Here is a 21,011-nt window from a genome sequence, read left to right on the forward strand (position 1 = left end):
AGTAAAGCTGTTAAGTCAAAGTAAGCCCTTAATCCTTTCACCTGGCTTATGTATCTTTTCCAGAATATTTAATTTTCAGAGCTAGCAGATGTTATTTAGGAAAGGTTTACTTTAATGTCAGTGTTGTCGCAACAAATTAACACAAACTAGACAGAAGAAATCTATTCACTCCCCACAGCTGCGGAAATCCAAGTTTCCCTCAAACAAACCCAGTCCTTTGGAGGGTTCCAGAAGCATGTCTGTCCCTTCCTATCTCTAGCTTTTGAGAGAGGCTGTACTCTTGGATTGTAGCCTTCTCTCTCTCTCTCTCTCTCTCTCTCTCTCTCTCTTCAGTCTTTATCATCATTCTCTCTTCTCTGTCTATGATAGCTTTATCTTACAAGGATTTTTAGTAGTAGCATTTAGGGCACATGGGCTAATCTCCCCATCTCAGGGTCCTTACCCTACTTACATCTGCGTAAGTGCCTTCTACAGATACGGTTTTCATCTGATGCATTTGAGGGGCAATCACTGAGCTTGTTACAGTCTTTCAGAAAGGCTCCCTGAGGTGGGGGGGGAGAGATACTACTGAGACTCTTAAAGATAAACACTGTTATAGTCCAGGGAAAAGTGACTGTGAAGTGTGCAGTTTCACCTGATACACCTGTAACACAACCCCTACACCAAAGCTCGGGGAAAATGCAGAAGGGGGAGGAATGATGTAAGAGCGAGAGGCCCATGGCTCTGCTGTTAAATATTGTCCTCTAGACATGCCACAAAATTCCAGCAATATGGTCGAAACCAAGGATAAGACCAGTGTAATGAAAACACCTCTTGGCATACCAGCGAGGACAGGGGAAATTCCAGTGTCCCTGCGTGTAGGTGAAGAGCAACAGGTCAATAGCCACTGAGAGGAGAGCCAGGGATGAACTTAAATGTGGGTTATCTGATCCCAAGCATCAGCTCTGGACACACGTAGGAACAAACCTAAATGGTGTGCGTGTGCGTGTGTGTGCACGTGCGTGCATGAGTGTGTGTGTGTGTGTGTGTGTGTGTGTGTGTGTGTGTTTGTAAAACAACAATAATAATTAAAGAAGAAACCATGGACTAGGAAGCGGTGATAGGCAGAGCCTGAGATAGGAGTGAGTAGCTACATTGCCCACATACTTGGTTCTCAAAATAATGTAAAGAAACCCCCTAAAAATAAAACAAAAGACTTATATTCCCTGGCCTTATGGCCTTTGACTTATGACAAAGCTACAGTAGCCATGACAGTATATTAACTAATGAATAGGTGAATGGATCAATTGAATAGAAGAGGGTCCAGACTAGAGCACATGGATGGAGTGTAGTGCCTTTTACAAGGTAGAACACTTAGTCTTAATGAGAACTGGAAAGATACATAGTACTACATGCTCAGAGAAAAAGTGAGACTGACCATAAGTTTCATTGCAAGTCACATTTATAGAAAACATCACAGAAAAGACACAAGATTAATTTTTTTTTAAGTTTTGACAGGTTTTCTATGTAGCTGATGATGGCTTTAAAACTGCAATTCTCATGCCCCCGCCTTTGGAATACAGACCAAGACATGCTCTACCCCAGATATCCTGAAGAGTGATTTTAATCAAACACCAGAGGCATGATAGAAAAATCTGATGGGCTAAACTTTGTTAAATATGCTGCTCTCAGAGATGCCCAGTTGAAAGACAGAAGAGACAAGACAGAAAAGGCAAGGGACAGGTGTGGAGGAAAAATTCTGCATAACATACTGTGATAAAACCTACGACCTTAAAACTCAACAACCAGAAGAAATTGGCTACTTAAAACTTGGGAAGATATTCACTCAGGATTATATTTTCTAATTCCAACCATTTGCCTAAGAATTTCATGAAGTCATTGTTTTTGTTTTTACTCTATTGTGTAATGAAGTAACCCAGTCACAAAAGAACACTTGTGGTATGCACTCATTGATAAGTAGATATTAGCCCAAAAGCTTGAAATACCCAAGGTACAATTCACAGACCATATGAAGCTCAAGAAGGAAGACCAAAATGTGGATGCATCAGTACTTCTTAGAAGGGGGAACAAAATACTCACGGAAGGAAATACAAGGACAAAGAGTGGAGCAGAGACTGAAGGAAAGGCCATGCAGAGACTGCCCCACCTGGGGATCCATCCCATATGCAGCCACCAAACCCAGTCACTATTGCTGATGCCACGAAGTATTTGCTAACAGGAGCCCGGTATGGATGTCTCCTGAGAAGCTCTTGTAGAACCTTACTGATACAGATTAAGATGCTTGCAGTCAACTATTGGACTGAACACGAGGACTCAATAGAGGAGTTAGAGAAAGGACTGAAGGAGTTGAAGGGGTTTGCAACCCCATAGGAAGAACAACAATATCAACCATCCATACCTCCCAGAGCTCTCAGGGATTAAACCACCAACCAAAGAGTACACATGGGGTGACCCACGGCTCCAGTTGCATATGTAGCAGAGAATGGCCTTGTCTGGCATCAACAGGAGGAGAAGCCCTTGTTCCTGTGAAGGCTGGACCCCCAGTGTAGGGGAAAGCCAGGGTGGTGAGGTGGGAGTGGGTGGATGGGTTGGGAAGCATCCTCATAGAAGAAGGCAGAAGGGAGTGGGAGAGGGAGGGAACCAGGAAAGGGGTTAACACTTGAAATGTAAACACATAAAAATATACAATAACAACGACACTCGGGAAGAATGGGAAGGGACGAGGGACACTTGATGGAAGCTGTTCCATAGGTGACTCAGAGGCAGGTGGAAAGATTCCCAGTCATTGCACAGCCTCGAAGTGAGTAAGACACATCATCACAATGGCCCAAACCGACGAGGATGGCAGAGCTCCTGAATCACCTTAGGGCTGACCGGAATACAAAGGACACAGCTACTTTAGAGAGCGGTGACCGACTTCCTTTTCATAAGACCGAGCACATCTCTGCCTGTGAGTCTCTAGCAGAGGGAAGGGGGGAGGTGGTGGCTCACACCTATGACGTCAACATTCAAGAATCGGAAGCAGGACTGTTGACACAAGTTTCAAGCCAGCTGGACTCTACATGGTGATTGACAGTCTAGCCTGGGCTATGGGGTGAGAGCCTGCTCTTTAAGACACCAATAATATATGATAGTATATTATAAGTGGACGAGCAAGCTACAGAATGTTACCCAGCAATCAAAATCAAACTATCGAGCCACAAACAAACTGAATAAGTTACATACAAAGCAATTTTTTTTTTTTTGCAAAAGATAATTTTTAGATCCCGAAATGTATCTCTCCCAGGGTTGTTTCAAATTTTGAGGACATGTCAAATAACCACTAGCAGAGGACCACTTCGGTTACTTATGATACATATATTCAGTTATATGATACATGACAAGTAGGATCCATGATAAAACATGAAGATGCTTGTGTCTTGAGGCTGTCTATAGGCTTGGAGCTTCTTGAAGACAAAGCAATCATGAATCAACATGGACACCACTGGCCCAGTCCAATGACAACATTAATCAATTGATGGAACTAATTAATCAATGAAACCGTAGGCATCACAGGCTTTTGCTTGTGAATGACTTTTTAAAGAGGAGATATAGAGGCTCAGTCAGTAAATGGCTTGCCTCACGAAGCACGAAGACCTGAATTTGATCCTAGAACTCACATTTTAGAAAAGCTGAGTTGTCTCGTGTGTGCCCCCAACAAATACCTAAATATAACAAAAAGTAAAAAAAAAAAAAAAAAAAAATGTTCATTAGGCTCACCCAACACACATTTTACATGAATGGGTGCTTTGCCTGGGTGTGTGTCTGTAGTCCATCAACAAGGCCAGGAGAGGGAGTTGGCTCTCCGGAAGTGGAGTTACAGACACCTGTAAGCCTCCATGTCCGTGCTGGGAATCAACCCAGTCCTCCGGAAATCCAGTCAGTTCCCTTAACCTCTGAGCCGTATCTCTAACCATGCAACAAACATTTTTAGGTATCAAAACACCTTCGTTGATCCAGCACATGACCAGTATTTGGAAGGCTGAAGCAGGTAGAACTCTGTGAATTCAAGACCAGCCTGGTCTACATGTCCAGTTCTAGATCATACAGGACTATACAGTAAGACCCTCTCTCAAGAAAACAAACAAAAGTTATAACCCCCAATTCCAAACGCACAGGTTTCCTTACTTGCATTTTATGTATGATGGGGTACCATAACTGGTGTGAAAACACTTCCTTAATGAAAAGTTTTACTATGGTATTTGGAACACCAGGATATAGACTTCCTTTTTCAAAAGAATGCTTTTACAAAAAAACAAAAAAACAAAACAAAACAAAAAACAAAACAAAACAAACAAACAAACAAACAAAAAACTATGAACATTGATAACCCCTAGACTTTCTCATTCTTTTCAACTGATGTATTTTTCCATGTTTCCACGCTAGCAAATTACCAGGAACAGCGTATGCACATCCAACCTTTATTTTAGAACTCACGTTTCATTGTCTTAAAACTGAGGTGTAAGCGCCTGGGACTTGAGTTCTTTTGCTTTGTCTCTTCGGAGACTGAGGGAGAACCCTACGCCCCTCTTCTTTTTTTTTTTTTTTTTTTTTTTTTTTTCAAAAATTAATAAATTTTTTTTTTTTTTTTTTTATTAACTTGAGTATTTCTTATATACATTTCGAGTGTTATTCCCTTTCCCGGTTTCCGGGCAAACATCCCCTCCCCCCCCCTTCCTTATGTACGCCCTCTTCTTAAGGTGCCACCCCAAAGGTTCCATCCCAGCGGCCCCCGCCCGGCCCGCCCTCGGCCCAACCCCATAGCCAGGCCCCGCCCCCAGCTTTGGCGTCGCGTTCGGTCTCCACGGTTACGCATCTGCAGCTTGGGCTCTGAACCTGGCTGGGAGAGCTGCGGCCGGCTGGGCTGGCGTTCGGGCCAAGCCCAGCGCCCAGGGAGCTCCTGGCCGTTAAACCGCAGGTGTACCAGCGAGAAGTCGGACGTCGGACGGCTGCAGAACTAGTGCTGGTAGTTGGTAACCAACAGGGTGGGTGGGCAGGCATCCCGCTCTGGGCAAGTGCACAGGAAGGGGCAGGCTCAACCTGACTGTGTGACCCGCAGGTCTGACATCGCTGGTGGGCTGGTGACTGGCATTGCTTGGGTACTTGCGCCAAGCCGCTCACTTTTCAGTAGACTCCTAAGTTCAGGAAAAGATGATAACTCATCTTTTCAGGTGAGCAAACTGGCTTCCAAGGAAGCGAGGTACTTGTCCTTCTCGAAGATGTGGCTGGACCTTTGATGTTTTTCTTAAGAGTCCGTATCCCAAGGATGGACTAATCCGGGAAAACTTCTTTTCTTACAGTTATTGAATTGTATTACAGTTGTGAAAGATCCGCTAATAAATGTACTGATAAGCACTTTCTTTTACAAGCTGTATTCTTGCTGCCTCCACATGGGCTTGCTTTTTTGTTTCTTTTTCTTTTTCACCAAAATTCTGCTAAGCATTTATTTATTTATTTATTTATTTATTTATTTATTTATTTACATTTTGGTTTTGAGACTGGGTCTCACTACATAGCCCTGACTCAGGCTACCTAGTCAGACCAGGCTAGACTCATAGATATCTGTCTGCGTCTGCCTCCTGAGTGATGAATTTAACACATGAGCCACCATCCCTAGCTACTTTTTTTTTTAATGTCACAATATATATTTCTGATGGCGGAGTGATTTAAACTCGGGGGAAATCCCAGTTACTTTATGTCACTAAAGTCATTTAAAATAAAAAAAAACAGGAGGAAAGTAGATTATAATTAAATAGTGATAACTCTGTAGACACTGTGGATATTTCAGATCTAATAATGGAATCAAACCAGGAAAAGTGCATAAATGAAATTACTAAACGAAAATTATTGCTTTACTCAGCCACAATGCCTCCCACACAAGCAGAGAGTGTCATAAAGAATATCATACGAGAAATAGGACAAGAATGTGCAGCCCACGGAGAGATCACTTCTGAAACGGTGGTTGCTTTTATGGTAAGATTGATCACTCTTGTAAGTCCTGTTGTAAACAAATTTTAAACTGTGAAAGTGAGGGTTTTTCCCTTTAAAGTTCTCAGGAGCTTTCCTGGTGCTTTTTAGTCGAAAACACTGAGATCATCAGATGACTCGGTGAAAAGCATCTTTTCCAAGTCTGCAAAACGTCTTGTAGCTTTGCAGTGAGTGATTTAGGAGATCCTGTTAGCTTAGAAACCTCAATAATATTCTGCTGTGAAGTTTTAACGTGTACTTTTGTCCAAATGCATGTTATAAAAGTTACTCCTTGCTTTGGCTTCTGTGCCCTTAACCACACATACTGAGAACGAGAGATCCAGTTCTCAGCTCTAGGAACGGTAACCGTTCCTTTCAGCCTTTTTACTATGTGTTACTATGTTTTACTATGTGTTGCCCATATTTGATTTTTATTGTTTTCTGTCTCCACCCCATCATGAAAGCACTAAAGAGCGAGCGATAAAATTAGCTGAACACCAAGGAAATTGGTTAAAAAGCAGAAGTGAGTTAATTTCACGATATGAGTAAAATCACTTCATATGCTGTGTTTGTAGGTGAAAGCTGTCGTCCTAGATCCCAGCAATGGCTTTAACATGGATAGGACCCTCATCAAGTCTGACGTGCAGAAACTTGTTAAGGTGATTGACTGACAGTCCTTGGGTTTGGGATTCTCTGTTTAAAATCTTGAATGGAACACTGTGTTTTCCATCCTGTCTTCAGCAATTTTATAAAGAGATGCAGATGGCAATGTAAAAGAAGTGAGGGGTTATTTTCTAATAGAACAGTGTCTGGAGGCACTTAGGTTGTTCCTGGCCTCCTGGGCTCCCACCCTTGCCTTTCCTCAATGGAAAATGACCCCCTGATGGATGACGAAGAAAGACAAAGGAACTAATGGTCTGCTTCAGTCAGATCCTCTCAGAAAGTGACAACTGTCACTGTCAATCAGGGGGTCAGGACCCGCCGTGTCCCCACCTCGGCCTCTCTCTTTTGTAGTTCTCACTGGCCTAAAACTTGTGTGGGTCCTCCTGCCTCTGTGTTGTGCGTGTTGAGAGCGGGGTTTGCAGGAGAATACTGTGTTCTGCCCATTTTCTTTCCTTTTTGAAAATAACTTAGATGCTTAGATACCTCAGTTGCTTGCCTGGCATGAGTAAAAAAATAGCCTTGCGTTAGATACCCAGGCATTCGCTGTATAGAGTCAGGTGTGGTAATCTGAGCAGTGGGAAGGTGGGGACAGGAGCACTATAAGCTCAAGATCATCCTCTGTTACATAGTGAAGATATAGCCTGGGCTACATGAGCCTAGCCTGGGCTACATAAGACCTTGTCTCAAAATTCAAAACTCAAACAAACCAACCAACCATTTGAACGTTTCAGAAAAATACAGCAGAAGCATTCATGCAAACGTTCTCTTCCAGCTTTGTGTGGCACGGCTATTGGACAACAAAAATCCATCCTTGGACACCATTAAAATGCAGGTCTACTTCGACATGAATTACACCAGTCGAGGTAACATAGACACCGACCTTCATACATTTTAAGTTTTCAATATTGCAGTTTAGGTAAGAAAGGTTAAATCTGGCTGATAACAGGCTTACTTGTTTAACCACATTAATTTTCGTCTGTCTTTTGATCTTTTACGTCTTTGATCTGTTAGGCAGCCTTCTGTTATCATTCACAGAATGCCCGAGATAATCAGTTTACACAGAGAACAAGTCTATTCCGGTCCAGTTTTAGAGTTTCAGCCCACAATCTGTCAGCCCTGTTACTTTTGGGCCCGCGGAGGCACATCTTGGCAGGACATGTGTCTGAGAAGTCTCTTGCCTCATGACTGGAGTCCAGATGAGCGGATGAGGAAGGGGTTCCCCGAAGGGTTACCTCCAGTGACCCGACACCTTCCTTCCGGTGGATCCCACCTCTTCAGCTCCGCTGTACAGTATGCAGTATAGAATAGTGTGGGCTGGGTACCACGCCTGTGGGTGAGTACGACCTCTGAGAAGCAGCTCACTATATTAAAAAATATCATAGTGTTGAAAATCCAAGTGAGAAAATGCCAATTGCCTTTGTGAATGCTAAAGTCAATATGAAATTATACTCTCGTTTCCAGTTTCCAAGTTCTTCTATTTTTAACGTTTATGAAACTAATATGTAGCAACTAGAGACTAAACCACTGAAGTTAAAAATTTTTAATTTTTAGATCTTCTTATTCTTGGCTTTGAATATTGCCTCATAATATTTAAATTATGCAACTGCTCCAAAGAAATGTGGGAATTTAAGTTAAGAACATACTGAATTATATTTACTACTTATATTTTATATCATATTTAATGTATATGTAAAAGGCATGTTAGAAATGGAGGGAGAAAGGAAAATGAACTATTTTCTGTAATGCAATCATCGTTAACCATTTGGTGACTTTACTGTTTTTTTCTATGCAGTAGACATTCAGTGTGTAAAATATGTAAAATAGCACCTCTTACTTTTTTGCTTAATAACAATGGAAAAGGAAAAAAACCCATAAAACTAAAGAAACTTGATTTCTTTCTTTCTTTCTTTTTTTCTTTCTTTCTCTTTTAGTTTGTAAACATTCTCAGTTGCTTTTATGGTGAAATTATAGCAATGAATGCTGCATTGTTGAACTGTGATTGAGGGATTTTACTAAGTTACAAGAATTGTTGTGGTGGTAAAGGTGGTCTCCAGTCACAGCAGGACACAGGAAGACAGAAGAAGGAAAAATTATTTATGTCTTAAACCTCTGGCTAGGTGTTTGTTTGTTTCTTTGTTTGTCAGCTTAACATAAGCTAGGATCCCTGGAGAGAAAGGGAAAACTGCATTTGAGAAAATGACTCCATCATGTTGGCCCCTAGGCAAGTCTGTGAGGCATTTTCTTGATTGATGATCAGTGTGGGAGGGCCCAGTCCATTGTAGCAGTAGTACCACCCTTGGGCTTTGCAAACCCTGGGGAGCAAGCCCATTCCACTATGTTCTCTGCAGTTCCTGCGGCTAGGTTCCTGCCCTGACTTCCCTCAGTGATAAACTAGGATGTGGAAGTGTAACCTGAATAAACCCGGTCCTCCCAAGTTGCTTTTGGTAACTGTGGTTTATAGAGCAATAGAAAGCCTTACTAAGGGGTTGGGTTTTAGCTCAGTGGTAGAGTGCTTGCCTAGCAGCGCAAGGCCCCTGGTTCGGTCCCCAGCTCCGAAAAAAAAAAAAAAAAAAAAGAAAAAAAAAAAAAAAGAAAGCCTTACAAAGGACACTGTGGTTAGGACAAAACGGCAACCAACAGATTGGGAAAAGATCTTTACCAATCCTACAACAGATAGAGGCCTTATATCCAAAATATACAAAGAACTCAAAAAGTTAGACCAAGGGGAGACAAATAACCCTATTAAAAAATGGGGTTCAGAGCTAAACAAAGAATTCACAGCTGAGGAATGCCGAATGGCTGAGAAACACCTAAAGAAATGTTCAACATCTTTAGTCATCAGGGAAATGCAAATCAAAACAACCCTGAGATTTCACCTCACACCAGTGAGAATGGCTAAGATCAAAAACTCAGGTGACAGCAAATGCTGGCGAGGATGCGGAGAAAGAGGAACACTCCTCCATTGTTGGTGGGGTTGCAGACTGGTACAACCATTCTGGAAATCAGTCTGGAGGTTCCTCAGAAAATTGGACATTGAACTGCCTGAGGATCCAGCTATACCTCTCTTGGGCATATACCCAAAAGATGCCCCAACATATAAAAAAGACTCGTGCTCCACTATGTTCATCGCAGCCTTATTTATAATAGCCAGAAGCTGGAAAGAACCCAGATGCCCTTCAACAGAGGAATGGATACAGAAAATGTGGTACAACTACACAATGGAATATTACTCAGCTATCAAAAACAACGACTTTATGAAATTTGTAGGCAAATGGTTGGAACTGGAAAATATCATCCTGAGTGAGCTAACCCAATCACAGAAAGACATACATGGTATGCACTCATTGATAAGTGGCTATTAGCCCAAATGCCTGAATTACCCTAGATGCCTAGAACAAATGAAACTCAAGACGGATGATCAAAATGTGAATGCTTCACTCCTTCTTTAGAAGGGGAACAAGAATACCCTTGGCAGGGAATAGAGAGGCAAAGATTAAAACAGACACAGAAGGAACACCCATTCAGAGCCTGCCCCACATGTGGCCCATACATATACAGCCATCCAATTAGACAAGATGGATGAAGCAAAGAAGTGCAGGCCGACAGGAGCCGGATGTAGATCTCTCCCGAGAGACACAGCCAGAATACAGCAAACACAGAGGCGTATGCCAGCAGCAAACCACTGAACTGAGAACGGGACCCCCGTTGAAGGAATCAGAGAAAGAACTGGAAGAGCTTGAAGGGGCTCGAGACCCCATATGTACAACAATGCCAAACAACCAGAGCTTCCAGGGACTAAGCCACTACCTAAAGACTATACATGGACTGACCCTGGACTCTGACCTCATAGGTAGCAATGAATATCCTAGTAAGAGCACTAGTGGAAGGGGAAGTCCTGGGTCCTGCTAAGACTGAACCCCCAGTGAACTAGATTGTTGGGGTGAGGGCGGCAATGGGGGGAGGGTGGGGAGGGGAACACCCATAAGGAAGGGGAGGGGGGAGGGGGAAAGGGAATAACACTTGAAATGTATATAAGAAATACTCAAGTTAATAAAAAAAAAGAAAAAAGAAAAAAAGAAAGAAAATAGTGATCTAAATCTTGAACCATTTGGATTTTTAAAATTGTGATAAAAAGCATATAATTTTTACTACATAAATCATTTTTTAAGTGAAAAAAAAAAAGATGCGAAATACTGCTCTTTGCTTATTTTAGAGGACTTTCTTGAAGAACATCACCGGGTCCTAGAGTCCAGGTTAGGCATTGTTAGCAGAGAAATCACGGACACCAGAGCATGCGCTAAAGAAGAGCTGGAAAATCTCTACAGAAAGATCGTCAGCTACGTGTTACTGCGGTCTGGGCTTGGATCCCCCACAGACATCAGGATTGTCAGAGAGGCAACAGGTAAAACACAAGTGATTTTCACCCCATAAGCAAACCTATGTGCCCATTGTATTCACGTGTATAGTTTGTGCATGTGTGTTCATACGTTTGTGTGTGTGTGTGTGTGTGTTGCGCGTGCGCACACGCATGCGTGTGTGCGTGTGTGGAGGCCAGAGGTTGGCACTGAGCTATCTTCCTCCATGTGTCCACTTTATTTACCAAGCCAGGGTCCCTCACTGAACCCAGAACTCTCCATTCCAGTTCTGGCCAGTCTAGCTGGACAGCTTGCCCCAGGATCTCCAGTCTTCCCTCTATAATGCTGAGATTTCGTAGGAAGGCACCGCACTGGCTCAGTATTGGTTTATATGGGTCCTGGGAATACAAACTCTGGCCATCTTGCTTGCGTGGTAAGCAAGACCCTTACCCACAGAGCCATTGCCTTAGTCCCCGCCATTGCATTTTATAAAATTGTCAAAGGTTGAAAGAAAATTATCACACACAAGTAGTTCAAACTCACCCAGGTTCCTAGAACTATTTTGAGTATGTACGAAGGACTGGGAAGTAGATGTTTCTTCTCAAAGCCTTAATTAGAAAGATTATTTTTACCAATTAATACGGACAGAGACATGGGATAATAGTATTATTTTCAGTAGCCCAGACCAGGCATGGTAACCTTTGCTATGCGTGATGCAGCAGGTATCATACGTATAAAAAATTGTGTAGGTGCAGACAGACACATTGTCGACTTTCTACAGACAGACAGAAGCTTTGTCCCACCAGCTCGTTTCTGCCCGTGTGTCTCTCCTGTGGTCTCTTCCAGCTGCTCTTCAGAGTGTTTTCCCTCAGGCCGAGCTCTGCACATTTCTGACTCTTAGTAAGAAGGACAAAGAACGCCAGTTGAAAGAGCTCACCATGATCGTGACTGGAATTCGGCTATTTAACAGAGACTGTGGGAAAGGCGGAGAAGGCATTGATGACTGTGAGTGTGTCTTTATGCTGCTTCTCAAGGTTCTGCATGTCTAAGGCTTACTTCACAGTGGAGCAGGCCCCACACCACGCCACCAACACTGTCCAACTTAGGACAGGCAGTTCTGTTTGTTAGAAACAACTGCTCTTCATTGTGCACGCGAGCTCTCTCCTTGCTGAGGCAAATGGCGTCACATTTTCTGGACCATGGAGCTAGTGTTGGGAACCCAGTCAGCCCCTGAATGAGGGAGCAGTGTTTACTCCGTGCTAGCCAAGGGGAAGAAAACCACTTTAAAAGTAAAACTCACCTTGGGAAGAAAATGGTGCTGGTCTATTTAGTGGGATGAAAAGACCAAAGAGAAGACGTGCCAAGATTTGCAAAATCAGAAACCACTCCCATGTTGGTGCATACACAGTGCTCTGTTATTTACTTCTTTTTAGTTTTCAGGCAGGATCTCGCTGTGTAACCTTGAATGGCCTGGAACTAGCTCTGTAGACCAGGCTTGCCTCAGATTCACAGAGATCCACCTGCCCGGGTCCCCCAAATGCTGGAATGAAAGGTGTGCCCCACCACAGCCACAGTATATCTGTTACTTGTAAATTTGAAAATACTTACAAAGTATCGAATAAAGAACCTAATGAAGAAATAATGCCATGTGAATTTTACCCTTCTGCAGGCCTGCTGAGAAGGTGTTACTGCCTTTTACCTAGATCACTAGATGAACACTAGCTGCAGGGTATTCCAGACAGACACCCTGCCTGTCTTCTCTTCTGCCTTCCTAACTTTTGGGGACTGGGAAACCACAGAGTTCCAACCCTACAAAGGTTTTGTTTGTTTTTATTCTTAAAAGTTGTTATAAAAATTCAAATTCCAGTGTTGGAGAGCTGGCTCAGTATTTGCTCTTAGAGAGGAGAGTGGTTTCATTCCCAACACCCGCATGGTGACTCATAACGGTTCCATGGCATTGGAACATGGGATCCAGCACCCTCTTCTGGCCGCTGTGGGTAACACACAATGCTGCACAGATCTCTAGGTAGATAAAGCACTATATGTAGATACCTGTAAAAATTACAAAAATCAATTTCCCACGAGACAGAGAGGGCCTTCCCCTGCTAGACTGCTCTGTTTATTTTTCAGGTCCAGATAAAGTTCACACATAAGTTTTAAATCTGCTTTTACGACAGGAACTCAGTGGTTCTTCTAAAGGCACACAGCAAACACAGGACATGGCACCACCGTCTACCTATATTTTCTAAAATTAGTGAGAAAAGTGGATCTGATTCCACCTTTCTTACTGTGACAGTGTTTTTTTTTTCCTGGCATAACATATTTTTATTAACTTGAGTATTTCTTATATACATTTCGAGTGTTATTCCCTTTCCTGGTTTCCGGGCAAACATCCCCCTAATCCCTCCCCCCCTTCCTTATGGGTGTTCCCCTCCCAACCCTCCCCCCATTGCCGCCCTCCCCCAGGCAGTCTAGTTCACTGGGGGTTCAGTCTTAGCAGGACCCAGGGCTTCCCCTTCCCCTGGTGCTCTTACTAGGATATTCATTGCTACCTATGAGGTCAGAGTCCAGGGTCAGTCCATGTATAGTCTTTGGGTAGTGGCTTAGTCCCTGGAAGCTCTGTTTGGTTGGCATTGCTGTACATATGGGGTTTCGAGCTCCTTCAAGCTCTTCCAGTTCTTTCTCTGATTCCTTCAACGGGGGTCCTGTTCTCAGTTCAGTGGTTTCCTGCTGGCATACGCCTCTGTATTTGCTGTATTCTGGCTGTGTCTCTCAGGAGCGATATGCATTCACTTTTTGATCATCCGTCTTGAGTTTCATTTGTTCTAGGCATCTAGGGTAATTCGAGCATTTGGGCTAATAGCCACTTATCAATGAGTACATACCATGTATGTCTTTCTGTGATTGGGTTAGCTCACTCAGGATGATATTTTCCAGTTCCAACCATTTGCCTACGAATTTCATAAAGTCATTGTTTTTGATAGCTGAGTAATATTCCATTGTGTAGATGTACCACATTTCTGTATCCATTCCTCTGTTGAAGGGCATCTGGGTTCTTTCCAACTTCTGGCTATTATAAATAAGGCTGCGATGAACATAGTGGAGCACGTGTCTTTTTTATATGTTGGTGCATCTTTTGGGAATATGCCCAGGAGAGGTATAGCTGGATCCTCAGGCAGTTCAATGTCCAATTTTCTGAGAAACCTCCAGACTGATTTCCAGAATGGTTGTACCAGTCTGCAACCCCACCAACAATGGAGGAGTGTTCCTCTTTCTCCACATCCTCGCCAGCATTTGCTGTCACCTGAGTTTTTGATCTTAGCCATTCTCACTGGTGTGAGGTGAAATCTCAGGGTTGTTTTGATTTGCATTTCCCTGATGACTAAAGATGTTGAACATTTCTTTAGGTGTTTCTCAGCCATTCGGCATTCCTCAGCTGTGAATTCTTTGTTTAGCTCTGAACCCCATTTTTTAATAGGGTTATTTGTCTCCCTGCGGTCTAACTTCTTGAGTTCTTTGTATATTTTGGATATAAGCCCTCTATCTGTTGTAGGATTGGTAAAGATCTTTTCCCAATCTGTTGGTTGTCGTTTTGTCCTGACCACAGTGTCCTTTGCCTTACAGAAGCTTTGCAGTTTTATGAGATCCCATTTGTCGATTCTTGATCTTAAAGCATAAGCCATTGGTGTTTTGTTCAGGAAATTTTTTCCAGTGCCCATGTGTTCCAAATGCTTCCCTAGTTTTTCTTCTATTAGTTTGAGTGTATCTGGTTTGATGTGGAGGTCCTTTATCCACTTGGACTTAAGCTTTGTACAGGGTGATAAGCATGGATCGATCTGCATTCTTCTACATGTTGACCTCCAGTTGAACCAGCACCATTTGCTGAAAATGCTATCTTTTTTCCATTGGATGGTTTTGGCTCCTTTGTCAAAAATCAAGTGCCCATAGGTGCGTGGGTTCATTTCTGGGTCTTCAATTCTGTTCCATTGGTCTATCTGTCTGTCTCTGTACCAATACCATGCAGTTTTATCACTATTGCTCTATAATACTGCTTGAGTTCTGGGATAGTGATTCCCCTGAAGTCCTTTTATTGTTGAGGATAGTTTTAGCTATCCTGGGTTTTTTTGTTATTCCAGATGAATTTGTAAATTGTTCTGTCTAACTCTTTGAAGAATTGGATTGGTATTTTGATGGGGATTGCATTGAATCTGTAGATCGCTTTTGGTAGAATGGCCATTTTACTATATTAATCCTGCCAATCCATGAGCATGGGAGATCTTTCCATCTTCTGAGATCTTCTTCAATTTCTTTCTTCAGAGTCTTGAAGTTCTTATTGTACAGATCTTTTTTGCTTGGTTAAAGTCACACCGTTGTACTTTATATTATTTGGGTCTATTATTAAGGGTGTCGTTTCCCTAATTTCTTTCTCTGCCTGTTTCTCTTTTGTGTAGAGGAAGGCTACTGATTTATTTGAGTTAATTTTATACCCAGCCACTTTGCTGAAGTTGTCTATCAGCTTTAGTAGTTCTCTGGTGGAACTTTTGGGATCACTTAAATATACTATCATATCATCTGCAAATAGTGATATTTTGACTTCTTCTTTTCCAATCTGTATCCCCTTGACCTCCTTTTGTTGTCTGATTGCTCTGGCTAGAACTTCAAGAACTATATTGAATAAGTAGGGAGAGAGTGGGCAGCCTTGTCTAGTCCCTGATTTTAGTGGGATTGCTTCAAGTTTCTCTCCATTTAGTTTAATGTTAGCAACTGGTTTGCTGTATATGGCTTTTACTATGTTTAGGTATGGGCCTTGAATTCCTATTCTTTCCAGGACTTTTATCATGAAGGGGTGTTGAATTTTGTCAAATGCTTTCTCAGCATCTAATGAAATGATCATGTGGTTTTGTTCTTTCAGTTTGTTTATATAATGGATCACGTTGATGGTTTTCCGTATATTAAACCATCCCTGCATGCCTGGGATGAAGCCTACTTGATCATGGTGGATGATTGTTTTGATGTGCTCTTGGATTCGGTTTGCCAGAATTTTATTGAGTATTTTTGCGTCGATATTCATAAGGGAAATTGGTCTGAAGTTCTCTTTCTTTGTTGGGTCTTTGTGTGGTTTAGGTATAAGAGTAATTGTGGCTTCATAGAAGGAATTCGGTAGTGCTCCATCTGTTTCAATTTTGTGGAATAGTTTGGATAATATTGGTACGAGGTCTTCTATGAAGGTCTGATAGAATTCTGCACTAAACCCGTCTGGACCTGGGCTCTTTTTGGTTGGGAGACCTTTAATGACTTCTTCTATTTCCTTAGGAGTTATGGGGTTGTTTAACTGGTTTATCTGTTCCTGATTTAACTTCGGTACCTGGTATCTGTCTAGAAAATTGTCCATTTCCTGCAGATTTTCAAGTTTTGTTGAATATAGGCTTTTATAGTAAGATCTGATGATTTTTTGAATTTCCTCTGAATCTGTAGTTATGTCTCTCTTTTCATTTCTGATTTTGTTAATTTGGACACACTCTCTGTGTCCTCTTGTTAGTCTGGCTAAGGGTTTATCTATCTTGTTGATTTTCTCAAAGAACCAACTTTTGGTTCTGTTGATTCTTTCTATGGTCCTTTTTGTTTCTACTTGGTTGATTTCAGCTCTGAGTTTGATTATTTCCTGCCTTCTACTCCTCCTGGGTGTATTTGCTTCTTTTTGTTCTAGAGCTTTTAGGTGTGCTGTCAAGCTGCTGACATATGCTCTTTCCTGTTTCTTTCTGCAGGCACTCAGCGCTATGAGTTTTCCTCTTAGCACAGCTTTCATTGTGTCCCATAAGTTTGGGTATGTTGTACCTTCATTTTCATTAAATTCTAAAAAGTTTTTAATTTCTTTCTTTATTTCTTCCTTGACCAGGTTATCATTGAGTAGAGCATTGTTCAATTTCCACGTATATGTGGGCATTCTTCCCTTATTGTTATTGAAGACCAGTTTTAGGCCGTGGTGGTCCGATAGCACGCATGGGATTATTTCTATCTTTCTGTACCTGTTGAGGCCCGTTTTTTGACCAATTATATGGTCAATTTTGGAGAAAGTGCCATGAGGAGCTGAGAAGAAGGTATATCCTTTTACTTTAGGATAGAATGTTCTATAAATATCCGTTAAGTCCATTTGGCTCATGACTTCTCTTAGTCTGTCTACATCTCTGTTTAATTTCTGTTTCCATGATCTGTCCATTGATGAGAGTGGGGTGTTGAAATCTCCCACTATTATTGTGTGAGGTGCAATGTGTGTTTTGAGCTTTAGTAAGGTTTCTTTTACGTATGTAGGTGCCCTTGTATTTGGGGCATAGATATTTAGGATTGAGAGTTCATCTTGGTGGATTTTTCCTTTGATGAATATGAAGTGTCCTTCCTTATCTTTTTTGATGACTTTTAGTTGAAAATTGATTTTATCTGATATTAGAATGGCTACTCCAGCTTGCTTCTTCTGACCATTTGCTTGGAAAGTTGTTTTCCAGCCTTTCACTCTGAGGTAGTGTCTGTCTTTGTCTTTGAGGTGTGTTTCCTGTAGGCAGCAGAATGCAGGGTCCTTGTTGCGTATCCAGTTTGTTAATCTATGTCTTTTTATTGGAGAGTTGAGGCCATTGATGTTGAGAGATATTAAGGAATAGTGATTATTGCTTCCGGTTGTATTCATATTTGGATGTGAGGTTATGTTTGTGTGCTTTTCTTCTCTTTGTTTTGTTGCCAAGACGATTAGTTTCTTGCTTCTTCTAGGGTATAGCTTGCTTTCTTATGTTGGGCTTTACCATTTATTATCCTTTGTAGTGCTGGATTTGTAGAAAGATATTGTGTAAATTTGGTTTTGTCATGGAATATCTTGGTTTCTCCATCTATGTTGATTGAGAGTTTTGCAGGATACAGTAACCTGGGCTGGCATTTGTGTTCTCTTAGGGTCTGTATGACATCAGTCCAGGATCTTCTGGTCTTCATAGTTTCTGGCGAAAAGTCTGGTGTGATTCTGATAGGTCTGCCTTTATATGTTACTTGGCCTTTTTCCCTTACTGCTTTTAATATTCTTTCTTTATTTTGTGCGTTTAGTGTTTTGACTATTATGTGACGGGAGGTGTTTCTTTTCTGGTCCAATCTATTTGGAGTTCTGTAGGCTTCTTGTATGTCTATGGGTATCTCTTTTTTTAGGTTAGGGTAGTTTTCTTCTATGATTTTGTTGAAGATATTTACTGGTCCTTTGAGCTGGGAGTCTTCACTCTCTTCTATACCTATTATCCTTAGGTTTGATCTTCTCATTGAGTCCTGGATTTCCTGTATGTTTTGGACCAGTAGCTTTTTCCGCTTTACATTATCTTTGACAGTTGAGTCAATGATTTCTATGGAATCTTCTGCTCCTGAGATTCTCTCTTCCATCTCTTGTATTCTGTTGGTGAAGCTTGTATCTACAGCTCCTTGTCTCTTCTTTTTGGTTTTCTATATCCAGGGTTGTTTCCATGTGTTCTTTCTTGATTGCTTCTATTTCCATTTTTAATTCCTTCAACTGTTTGATTGTGTTTTCCTGGAATTCTTTCAGGGATTTTTTGTCTCCTCCCTATGGGCTTCTACTTGTTTATTTATGTTTTCCTGGAATTCTTTCAGGGATTTTTGTGTCTCCTCTCTATGGGCTTCTACTTGTTTATTTATGTTTTCCTGGAATTCTTTCAGGCATTTTTGCGATTCCTCTCTGTAGGCTTCTACTTGTTCTCTAAGGGAGTTCTTCACGTCTTTCTTGAAGTCCTCCAGCATCATGGTCAAATATGATTTTGAAACTAGATCTTGCTTTTCTGGTGTGTTTGGATATTCCATGTTTGTTTTGATGGGAGAATTGGGCTCTGATGGTGCCATGTAGTCTTGGTTTCTGTTGCTTGGGTTCCTGTGCTTGCCTCTCGCCATCAGATTATCTCTAGTGTTACTTTGTTCTGCTATTTCTGACAGTGGCTAAACTGTCCTATAAGCCTGTGTGTCAGGAGTGCTGTAGACCTGTTTTCCTGTTTTCTTTCTGCCAGTTATCGGGACAGAGTGTTCTGCTTTCAGGCGTGTAGTTTTTCCTCTCTACAGGTCTTCAGCTGTTCCTGTGGACCTGTGTCTTGAGTTCACCAGGCAGGTCACTTACAGCAGAAAAGTTGGTCTTACCTGTGGTCCCGAGGCTCAAGTTCGCTCGCGGGGTGCTGCCCACGGGCTCTCCGCGGTGGCAGCAACCAGGAAGATCTGCGCCGCCCCTTCCGGGAGCCTCCGTGCACCAGGGTTCCAGATGGCCTCCGGTGTTTTCCTCTGGAATCAGTAATGTGTGCAGAGAGCAGTCTCTTCTGGTTTCGCAGGCGTGTCTGCCTCTCTGAAGGTTTAGCTCTCCCTCCCACGGGATTTGGGTGCAGAGAACTGTTTATCCGGTCGGTCCCTTCAGGTGCGGTGTCTCAGACGCGGTGGACCTGCTGCTCCTGGGCCCTCCTCTACGGGTACCCAGAGGCCCTTAACTGTTTCCTCCTGGGCCAGGGATGTGGGCAGGGGTGGGCAGCGTTGGTGGTCTCCTCCGCGCTGCTGCCTCAGGAGTATCTGCCCGACCAGGCGGCGAGAACTCCCCCCCAGGGGGCCTGGGAGCAGAGAGCTGCTGAGGGCAGGGTCCGCCGGCCCCGAGTCTGGCCAAACACGGAAGTTTCCGGTCCCAGAGGAACTCCGCCTCTGTGAGACCTGAGTTTACCAGGCAAGTCGTTTGTAGCAGAAAAAGTTGGTCTTACCTGTGGACCCGAGGCTCAAGTTTGCTTGCGGGGTGCTGCCCATGGGCTCTCCGCTGCGGCAGCAACCAGGAAGCGTTTTTTTTTTTTTTTTTTTTTTGGTCTGGAAAGGTTCTTTTCTGCATGGGTGCGACTGTGAAAGAGATGCCTTTATTATTATTAATCTGCTAGGAAAAATCTGACTCAGTTTAATGTTTAAAAATACAACTATTTTTCCGGGCTCTTTTCCTCTCTCTCCTGCCCCTGCTCTCGTCCCCTGACACACAGTGCCAGCCATTCTCCTGGAAGCAATCCCGGCCACCACACACCATATCGACTCCCAGCTTCAGATTGCCCAAGAACAGGCGTTCCGCTACACGGCCATTATTGAGAAGGTAACGAACAACCCGCTCAGGGCCAAAGAACTTCAGCCGTACATGTTAAAGGAAGCGCTGTATAACGTTCGACAGTACGAGATCTTCCTGCAGACTGTCCTGGTGAGCTAATGGGGCAAAATCTGGCATTTTCTGTATCCCGCAGTCGCCCCTGAGAAACAAAGTGACTCACAGAGGAGGAAGTCCGCATTGCCTTGGCGTGACCAGGGCTTAAAAACAGAAACAGCAAAGTTAGGTTTGATCTCAGTGGAACGGTGCTGGGAGAAGCCAGTTTACGGTTGTCGATTCTCTTTAGTACTTGTTGGTATGATTGGTGACATGCTACAAGCCGTGATGTGTGTGTGGGCATTTGTAACACTTGTTACCTGAGAGCGTGTGCTTTGCACTGTCGGCAAGGAGCTGGCACAGACAGGGTCATCGTCACTTGGAAGCTGGGAGCAGGCAGGGCTTAGCGCATGGTATCAATGGTAAAACTATAAAATGTGAACACAAGTCGTGCTGTCGCCACAGTCAGATATAATCACCTGTGCTGAGGAAGTGGAGCTGATGACAAAACAGTTGGCAGCTCAGCTGGAGCAGCTGAAAATGACGGTCAAATCCAAGACGGCGGTCCCAACGTCACAAGTCTTCGTGAGTACTCAGCGGCGTCCCCTTCTTCCTGGTGTTTGTGGCCCAGGCTCTCAGTGTGTCGCCCTAACTGGCTGGAGCTTGCTCCGGAAGCCCAGGTTGACTTCAGGTCACAAAGATCCCCTTACCTCTGTTCCCGAGTGCTGGGAGGGAGCGACCAGGAAAGGAGGGCCGGAGGGAGGTGCGCACCACCCAGTGACTTTGACGCTTTAAGATGCGTTTTA

At 43.0% G+C, this 21,011-nt stretch overlaps 1 protein-coding gene across 1 annotated transcript in view; it reads left to right on the top strand.

Moving 5' to 3' along the window:
* The first annotated feature begins 4,884 nt into the window (after positions 1-4,884).
* The window catches only part of Cfap206 (cilia and flagella associated protein 206), a 48,901-nt gene continuing 32,774 nt past the window's right edge, over positions 4,885-21,011 (top strand). Inside the window, exons 1-8 of the mRNA XM_032894644.1 lie at positions 4,885-5,005; positions 5,900-6,012; positions 6,582-6,665; positions 7,442-7,532; positions 10,883-11,071; positions 11,871-12,029; positions 20,054-20,262; positions 20,671-20,790. Of these exons, the coding sequence (XP_032750535.1) occupies positions 5,905-6,012; positions 6,582-6,665; positions 7,442-7,532; positions 10,883-11,071; positions 11,871-12,029; positions 20,054-20,262; positions 20,671-20,790 (960 nt within the window). The 5' untranslated portion in view covers positions 4,885-5,005; positions 5,900-5,904. The remainder of the gene's footprint in view (positions 5,006-5,899; positions 6,013-6,581; positions 6,666-7,441; positions 7,533-10,882; positions 11,072-11,870; positions 12,030-20,053; positions 20,263-20,670; positions 20,791-21,011) is intronic.

This window comes from Rattus rattus, chromosome 1, assembly GCF_011064425.1.
Source record: "Rattus rattus isolate New Zealand chromosome 1, Rrattus_CSIRO_v1, whole genome shotgun sequence".
NCBI lineage: Eukaryota > Metazoa > Chordata > Mammalia > Rodentia > Muridae > Rattus > Rattus rattus.